Here is a 9,448-nt window from a genome sequence, read left to right as displayed (position 1 = left end):
AAGAGGGAGGAAGGGAGGGCAGCATAAGCACAGCAAGTAGTTTGTTCAAAGGGACCAGCAGCCAGAGGAAAGGCCCCTGTCCTTCCCCATCCACTTCTCTGTTTCCTGTCCTGGAAAATCATCCAGTGGTTCTCCTCTTGGTGTTCCGCATGACTAAACCCCACGGGTCTCTAATCTTACCTCGGCAGCCTGGCGGCCTCTCCCCAGTTCCTCCAGCGCCTGCAGAGCCCAGCAGGGGCGCAGACCTGGGCACGCCACCCGCCCCTTCCCGCCTTCCTCCCCCCACACCCACACCAAGGGGTGTTCGCACTGGTGGTCTGGCCGAAGGTAGGGGCTGGCCTGGGCTCTCCAGGTGCCGACAACATGGAAGCGTCCGTCCGCCTCCTGGCCTGCCTGGTGTGCATCCTCTCGATGGGTGAGTTTCCTACTCTTCTCTCTGGATCGTGCTCAGAACAGAATAGATGCTCACGAAATCCTAGGTACAGCCTTCTTTCCTCGACCTCAGAGCTGTGGGGTTCACCCAGACCCTCCAGGCCTGCGGAAGTGGAAGAGCTGCGCTTTGGGTGGCTGTGGTGACAGAAACCAGAAGTTTACAGCTGGGCTTTGCCTTGGGCTCCCGGTGATTGAGGCAGGCCCCAGACTTCTCTGGGCCTCAGTTCCCCATCGGTAGAAAGGCCGCCTGCTCCACCCATTTCTGCGAGGATCCAGGGAGATAATGGGCAAGGTTTAGGGAGCACAGTCCAGGCTCTGAACAGACTTTGGGTGTTGCTGTCATCCAAGTGATTTACGTCTTGATGGGCGGGCACAGTCTTGGGTGGGGAAGAGAGCACACGATGGTTTGGGGTAAGGGTGGGGGTGATTTCGCATGGGGAATAGGGCAAGTGATAGAGGGCACCCTGACCACCCAGCAGAAACCTCAAAGGGTGACTTTTGTGGGAGGTTTAAGTAACAATATCATTAGTCATTTAGCTCAGTGAGTTGGCCGGGAACAGTGTGCGTCAAAGGGTGGTCACTTGATAAAACGCAGATCCTTCGGCCCCACCCTAGACCTGTGGAATCACAGAATCAGGCAGCAGACCCAGGAATTTGCCTTTTCAACTATCATCTGGGGCGATTCGTGCTGTGGAGGGCAACTGGGACAAATGACAGAGGCCATCCACTGAGTCCCTCCGTCCGGCCCTCAGTCCTTCCCTCGACCCCAGCCTGAAATGTCCCTCCAACCGCTGTGCTCCTGGACTCTGCGTGCACAGCCACGGGCTGTGACATGCTGCAGGGTGACATCACTGACATCGTGGTGTCGTCAGCTGTTAATCGACATTCCTGATGCAGGTTCCCGTCTCCACACCGGGATAATAAACTCCCACTCCTTCGGTTCCTCTCCTTCCTCTCCGGCACTCACCGCAGAGCCGAGTCCAGTCGGGGTCTGGGTTCGATGGTAACAGGAAGTGCCCACAGAGCTCTTACTAAGCACCGGCACTTCGATTAGTTACTCACAGGAGCCTCAGAACCCCATGAGAAAGAAACTATTCTATTCCCTTTCCACAGATGAGGAAGCTGAGGCACGGAGTTCGGTGAGTGGTGCGAGGTAGAGCTAAGGTTTGAACCCAGGTGCGTGTGGCCCTAGACTGGACCACCCCCCACCACCACCCTTTGTCCCGTGCAGTCTGCGGTTTGGAGCCGATGGGGACAGGACTTTCTTCTCCCAGTTGACCTGACTCAGCCATCTTTCTGAGATGATTTAGGGTTGGGTCCCACTTAGTGGATAAAAGCTGGAGGAGTTGACCCTGCCCAGACTCGGAGCAGATAAGAGGGCAGGTCAGGATGAGAGTGTTGACATCAGACATGGTTTCGAATGCTGGCTTTGCTACTGACTAGCTGTGTGGCCCTGGCCAGGTTGCCTAACTTCTCTGAGCCTCTGTAAACTGGGGTCCCTGCCCCCTCATGGTGGTATGATGAAGAATAATTAGATCATGGATAAAAGACCCCCAGCACAGTTCCTGGCACTCAAGGGTTGTACAATAAATGGCAGTGACATGTTGCAAAAGTCACACAGCTTCAAGAGAAGCTAGTGCGCTACTATATATATACTGTTTTGTTTTGTTTTGTTTTGTTTTGTTGTTTTGTTTTGTTTTGTTTTGTTTTGTTTTCCCTCCTGCCGAAGGTCAGCTGCTGTGAATCAGTTAAACACAAAAAGATTTAGGGGAAGCATGAGCAGTCACACGGTCAAGAGCGAAACCCGAACCACACAAGCGTTCCAGCTGTGTGCTGAGATGACCCGAAAGGCCCAGCCACACATGCGAAACGTCTCGGAGACGGGACGCTTTTCATACTCTTTTCACAGCTGCTTCGAGGCCCATAACCAGGGTGAGCAGGGTCCACTGTCCGAGACCCCTCCAGTGCTGTCTCCCTACGGGCCTCTCCACAGGGCAGCAGGACTGCGCAGGAGGCCCCTGGACCACGCTGGGCCGGCCTGGGCTGCGTGAACCCCAGGGGCTGCTGATCAGAGTGAGGGTGGTAATGTGAGTCTTGAGTCACAGCCACGCCCCATCTACACCTCTGAGTGTGGGGCCCAAGGCAGGCCCTTGACCAAAGCAAACTGGGAGGAATCGTCCTGGGAAGCCCCCCTTCCACTCCCGGTGCCCCCTCCTTCACACAGGTTTCACCCACCCCCAACCCCCAGTGCTCTGGGCGGCCCTTCATCTCCCGGGGTCCCCACGGGTCTCCACACATTCCCTTGTCCTTCCCCTCTGTCCCCCTCAAAATCTGCTCTTAGAAAGCTGGAGGTGCCAGGGAACATGGGAGTGGTCTGGGAACTCTGACTACTTGGGTGACCTTGGAAGAGTCCTCTATCAGTCCCCAGAGCTATGATAAGCAGGTGCAGCAATCTCAGTAGCTGTCATCCTCAAGGACTTCTGTGCCAGGCAGGCCTCCGGCGAGCAGCTCATTTATTCTTCATCACAACCCTGCAAAGTGAGGATCTTTGTTCCTGTTTTAAGGTCAGATGACCTTCTAGAAAGTCACCGCCTGGATGTGACTTGGAGTCTTCTGAGTGCAACCCACGCTTTACACCGCCTATGCCAACGTGCGGTGGTGCTGAGCCTGGGGCAAAGCTTGGTGCTCAGAGGAACTGACTTGACCAATAGCTCTGAACCACTGCAGAAAAACAAACCAAAAAGGCCAGACAAATCACAGCTGTCACCTGAGGTCATGGGGCTGCTTATATGGGATGCAAGGAAAAGTCAGGGAGGAGGTGGGCTGCTGTCACGGGTCCAGGAGGAAAGGGGAGGGTTGAATGAGCCAGGATGCTTCTTGCGCTCCTGGTTGCTACTGCAGAGAAGTCCTACCCAGCAAGGAGGAGGAGAAAAGGGAGCAGTGTCCCCGGAGGAGGCCAGGGGAGCATGGGCAGGGCCATGCTAAATCGGAACTCTGAAGAGCAGTGCCATGTGGTGGACACTGGCCCCAGGACAGGGTCAGCTGGGGCTCTGCATCTGTCAGCTCAGGTGAACTGACAGCAAATAGCCATACCAAATAGCCAGAGAGGAGAGGATTAAGGGGAAGCCAGCATTACCCTGAGGGCAGAAAGCGATCACAGACCCTGTACTCCCTGTACCTCACCCCTCCCCTAGAACCTTCTGGATGTGGGTCACACTGAAGAACGGAATTCCTCTTTCAGCTCCCTCCTCGCCCCTCTAGACTCTACCCCTTTCTCACCTTTCTCCACTGATAACCTACCTGGACAACATGCAGGCCCATGGAGAAGACCTTCCGGGAGCAAACTGAGGGGCAGGAGGGAACCGGAAGACGGGCAACGTTCCCCAGCTCAACCCCCACACCTAACTGGTGAGGTTTGGTGGCCAAGATGAACACCTTTCCTTGGCCCCAGAACACCTTCTCCTGACCCCCAGGAGCCACCATGCCTGAGAGGACACCATAGAGTCACTCTCTGAGAACACCCTTGTTATCACTCCCATCGTTCCCGAAGAGGGTGGCCCCCTTACGAGAGTCAGGCTCATCACAATGGCTGCCTGTCAACTGGTAATGCCAGCCATCATGGCAGCAGCACAGCAGACCTCTGAGGAGCCCCAGCTCTGAGTGCCATGAGGCTACCCCTCAGAAGGTCCAGGGTGACTGCCAACTTGGCATCAGCCTCCCCCTCGAAGTCCATAACTTGTTTCCTCCAGAAAATTATCACACAAAGCCCACCCAGAAGCCCTAATTCTTGTTCAAGCTCCATTCCATGAGGGAACTCCCACTGGCCACTGTCCATGACCACCGCGGGGTTGCTTTCCTGTCTGTGATTCACGAACAGAGATGGACCCACATTCCGTGACAAAATCAATAAATGGTTTTCTGTATAGTCAACAGAAGCCCAATAGCACAGAACACACTGAAAATGACCTCCCAGGCACATCTTCTTCCCTCCGCCCCAAGGCACTGACTGGCTGAAACCTTTGGTCAGCTGTGGCCCAAACCAAGGTTTCTGTTTCTGATCCATCCAGATGCTGCTTCTGCCCATCCAGGTTCTGCAGATATGCTTCTCTCTCCCACGAGTTCTCATCTCGCCCTGGCGCCCTGGCACCACTGGCATAGGGCTTTGGGACAGTAAGTCCAGGGAGAGTCAACTACTCCTTAGTTGAGACATGATTATGATGACACAGGAGCTGGTGCCCTGTGCTGCAGCCCTGGCCCCTCCCCGCTGAGCACCCATCGCCGTGAGGGAGCGATGTAGGGAGGGTGGTAGATGGCTGTGTGAGACTACTGAGGCATGGTTGCATCTTTCCTGGGAGTTGAGTTTTCTGGATATCTAATGGCTTGTTTTTTAAGTTCCTAAAAATCTTTTAATTTAGATAGACGTGTTTCTAAAATGCTTTATGGACTTCCTTGTCATTTTAATCCAAATATCATTTTCACAATAGACTTTTAGACCAAAAAGTCACCTTAATAAACATCTAGACACATCATTTCACAATGAGCCCACTGAAGCTAGAGAGCTATGGGAACTTGCCTAAGGTCACAAAGTCAGGGTCAGTCTAGCCAGAGCTAGAGCCCCAGACAGACCCCTGATCCCCCATCTGGAGAACGTGCCTCTCTTGGCAACGAATCTTTGCAAGGCGACTCAAGTCATGGTTGCGGACATATGGTATACCAGCCTGCTGCAGTGTCGTGATGCCTGAAGACCCTCTGCTCTCGCTTCTTTAAATGGTCCCTTTTGTGTTGTACTTTCATCATTTCTGTCTTGAGCTGTCATTTCATTATTTTTACTGGACCCTTCCTCCCTGACCAAATGTCAGTTGTCATTTCTGGCTCTTTCAGTGGGCCTCCAAACAGAACCCACTTTCCAGCTTTTCACGTTCTATTTCCCTAGGCTATTTTAATTGTGTATAAATGAAAAACAAACAGTGGCCGAGTAGTGACCAGACGGTAAACATACTGAGGAGGGCCACTAATTGTCACTGTCATTGTATCCCTAACACCCTGTATAATGTTTAGCATACAATAGACCCTCAATAATATCTACTGAGTGAATAAATACATGAATAAATACTAGCTGTCAGGTGAGTTAAGGGTAAGGGCTGGGCTATTCTATTTCACGTGGTCTAAGATGCCAAATCAAGCTGCAAGGTGCCATGTCAGGGTATCAACATCTCGACCCCCTGTGGCGTCACCCTGGGTTATATGCCAAGAGCACTGCTCCACCACTGGTCAGCACTCCCCACCCCAACCCTTTCTATTCTCACTCCCTTTGCAGGGCCGTAAAGTAAGGGAACTAACAGGCATTGAGCCTTTGCTGAAGGTCAGACACTGTAATCTACATATGCGATTTCATCCACTCCTCCATCCTATGAGGAAGGTATTATGTTCCCCTTTTTGCCACAGAGAAGCTTGAGACCTGGGATATTAAGAAACTCGCCCAAACATCTCCCTGTGAGTGAAAGAGCCTAGAACAGTGCCAGGCACAGATTGGGTGAGGAATACAAGTCTGATGAAAGGATGACAAGTGAGATTATCCCCCAGGTCCAGCTGTGCCAAAGTTGGGATGCTTTCTATCATGCCCCGTGGCGCACCATTGAAAGGAGGTATTTTGGACAGAGGGGAATGTGACTGCTGGAGGTTCACAGACCTGAGAGAAGCAGATTAGAGACCCTACAAGAAGGTGGCTCCAGTTCAGGAGTAGTCCCTTCCCTGTCCTAAGAGATGGGTATGAGCTGCCGGAGGGAATGGTAAAGCCTTGTCTCTGCTTCTGGTGGATCAAATGACTTGGCTGTGTCACTTGAGCTCTCTGAGCCCCAGATCCCCCTTCTCTAAAAGGGGCTAATGACAGTCCCTTGTGAGGTTATCGTGCACGTGAAATGAGATGAGGTATGGCCCCCAAGGAGCCTCTAAAGCACTATGAACTCTAATCCTGTGGTTCCCTGCAACCTCTCTGCTGAAGTCCCTGCCTCCTGGTGTTGCCCTGTTGTCCCCTTTGTCTAAAAGCCTTCAATCTGTCTCAAGGCTTAGTAACATCCCACTCTTTTCTCAAGGCTCTGCTGAAATGGCATCTCCCGCCCCCCCCACCACGCCCCGCTTGCCTGCCTAATATCTGCACGATGCCTTTTTCTCCACCCCACACCCAGCCAGCCTGATCATCTTTGCTTCTGCTCTGTCAGCGATTCCATTCAACATTACCTACTATGTGGCAGGAATCGTGCTGGGCAATAACAACACAAGTGTGACCTCACACACGTAGTCCATGTCCTCACGTATGGGGTCCCTGCATGACCTCTGGGTGCCCTAGCAAGACACACAGTTAATACAGAGGAAGTGCCCATACAGAGGACGTACCTCTGCCAGCCCTGGGGCACAGGGGTGGGGCACCAGACCTAGACTTGGGACTCAAGGAAGGCCTCCCACTATAGGTAAGAAGGGAGCCAGCGAGTGAAATGGGCCAGAAACCATGATCGGACAGAGGGAACATTGTGTCCCTCATGAGAGCATCTGGCAGGCCGCAGTATAATTATGTGTCCCCAGATCTGTCTCCCCTTCTGAGCCACAAGCTCCAGCAGGCTGGTACTCTATTGATCTTTGTAACTCCTGCTGTATCCCAGTGCCTGGCTTAGAGTGGGGACGTGTCTAATAAATCTTTGCTAACTGATGAATACACAACGGCAAACAATACGTGGGGAATCTGGAATGCCCGAGGTTACAGAGGGTGAGAAGTACAGGGAAACTGAGGGAGGGCGGAGCCTCAGGAGCATCTCGGCAGACGCTTTCTGCCACCGAGAGTGCTGACTGAACCAGCAAAAGCTTCAGAAAAGGTTTCACAAATTTGGAACTAGGCCCTTTGATTATTAACGACTGAGCAAACAAGATCTTACTAGGGATGAATGGCAAGTGCTCCATTCGAGTTCAAAAGCATAATTCCACTTGTCCAGAAGAAGAGAGATTTGGCTTAGAAGCAGATTGTGTGAAAAAAGAATTTGTGGTTTTACTTGGTTGCAAACTCAGAACAAGCACAAAATGAGGTTGTGTACAAGGCACAGCTCACACAGCCAATTCGTACCCCACTCTGCTGGTCCCACGCAGCTGGAGCACACACCTGGAGCCCTGGGTCAGGACACTACACTGCTGGGCGAGTACCCAGCAGGCAGTGAGAATGGGGAGGGGCCTGGGACTTCCATCAAAGGAAGGAAGGCTTAATGGGTCTGGGATCCTGGAAAGGCCACCACAAGAAGGGGATGTGCATGCTCCTAAGAGCACTGGTGGTCATATGGGTAGTGAGTGACTTCGTTTCTGTGCAGGAGGAATGCCCTGACCTGTAGATCACTTGTAGATGGGATGGGCTCCCTGGAGGATGGTCTGCCAGCTGTGAGCTGAGAGGATTCCTGCCCAGGGCATGAGTTGGGGTCGGGCTACCACAAAGAGCAAAGAGCACTGGACTTGGAGTCAGAAAAGCTAGGTTTCTCCCAACTTCTGTCTATGTGACTCTGGGTCTCTACTTTCTCATCTGCAACAATATCTGCCCTGTTTTTCTACCCCGGGTGTTTTGAAGGTCATGTGACATGATGTATGTAAAAGAACTATGTAAATTGCAACGCCCTTAGGAAATACAAGAGCTGCAATGTTATTCCCTCTAAATATCCCTTTTGTGAACCGCACCTGGAGCACTAGCTGTGAAGCTTGCTCTCCCTCTTTGGGGAGGCACTACCCCTGACATGATCCTCCCAGAACCAGCACTGACACCCACCCATCTACCCTGCTCACCCCTCTCTCAAAGCAGCACATATTCAAGTGCACAGGCAGTGTGACTCACCAGTGCTCTGTGAGCTGGAGGCAGAGTGGTTCCGGATCCTACCTCAACCAGACTTCAGAGGCTCACAATGCAGGAAGTGAGGAAACTGAGTCCAGAGGTGCTTGCACAGAGCAAGGAGGCAGGATAACCGCTCACCACTCTCGGCCTCTCAGCTCCCTGTCTACTAGGCATTAACCACTTGGAAAGTCCACTTGGGTTGACCTAGATTCTAGAGGAATTTCATCCACTAACTCAACACATTAACTTCAAAACATACCATCCCCTCCCGAGCCTCAGTTTCCCCTCTCTGAATGAGACTGTTGGTTTCCTTGGATGAGCCCCAACATTCCACACCTATAGTTCACTAGAGTGCGGGCTGTGGAGTCAGGCCATTCTGAGTTTCAGTGATGGCTTTGCCTCATCTTAGCTGTGTGACCTCAGGCAATTACTCAACCTCTCTGTGCCTCGGTTCCTTAACATGTAACCCAGGGATAACTGTGTTTACCTCTAGGATCATATGTGAGAACCAAAAGAGATACTACTGGGAACTTGCTCAACACAGACGTGCACAGTAAGTGCATTTATTCTTCTCATTATCTTGGAGGTCTTGGAATCTCAGGAACCCAGGGCTTTTCTGCAACAGGGGAAGTGATGGGGTCATCCGGCCTTAGGTGAGGTGGAATCACCCAGAGAGAAGAGAGAAGCAAATAGTCCCAGGAAAGTGGGGGAGGGTTCAAGCACCTGGTGAGTCTTCGGAGTCAAGGGCCCTGGAGATGCCTCTCGAGTCACGGGGTGGATCTCCAGACCCCACCCTAAGGGGTCCCTCCGGAGTCCTGGAGTGTCCAGACCCCACAGGGGGTCCCTCCGGAGTCCTGCGCGGGAGCCGAAGGGCTAAGGCTGACGCACCCCGCCCGCCCACCTGCAGGTGTCCCGTCGCAGCACTGGTCCATGCAGGTGCCGGCAGAGGTGAGTGCGATGGCGGGCGAGGCGGCCATTCTGCCCTGCACCTTCACGCACCCGCACCGCCACTACGATGGGCCTCTGACTGCCATCTGGCGCTCCGGCGAGCCCTACGCCGGCCCGCAGGTGTTCCGGTGCGCGGCGGCGAGCGGCAGCAAGCTCTGCCAGACGGCGCTCAGCCTGCACGGCCGCTTCCGCCTGCTGGGCAACCCGCGC

General features: G+C 53.2%; 1 protein-coding gene across 1 annotated transcript in view; it reads left to right on the top strand.

The window, feature by feature from the left end:
- Positions 1–363: 363 nt before the first annotated feature.
- SIGLEC15 (sialic acid binding Ig like lectin 15) overlaps positions 364–9,448 on the top strand; it is an 11,336-nt gene continuing 2,251 nt past the window's right edge. The window contains exons 1-3 of the mRNA XM_025038546.1: positions 364–415; positions 8,784–8,843; positions 9,198–9,444. Coding sequence (XP_024894314.1) covers positions 364–415; positions 8,784–8,843; positions 9,198–9,444 — 359 coding nt within the window. The remainder of the gene's footprint in view (positions 416–8,783; positions 8,844–9,197; positions 9,445–9,448) is intronic.

The sequence above is a fragment of the Pteropus alecto genome, unplaced genomic scaffold (genome assembly GCF_000325575.1).
Source record: "Pteropus alecto unplaced genomic scaffold, ASM32557v1 scaffold146, whole genome shotgun sequence".
Classification (NCBI taxonomy): Eukaryota; Metazoa; Chordata; class Mammalia; order Chiroptera; family Pteropodidae; genus Pteropus; species Pteropus alecto.
The sequence above is the reverse complement of the archived record's forward strand: the minus strand, read 5'-3'. Positions and strand labels throughout refer to the sequence as shown.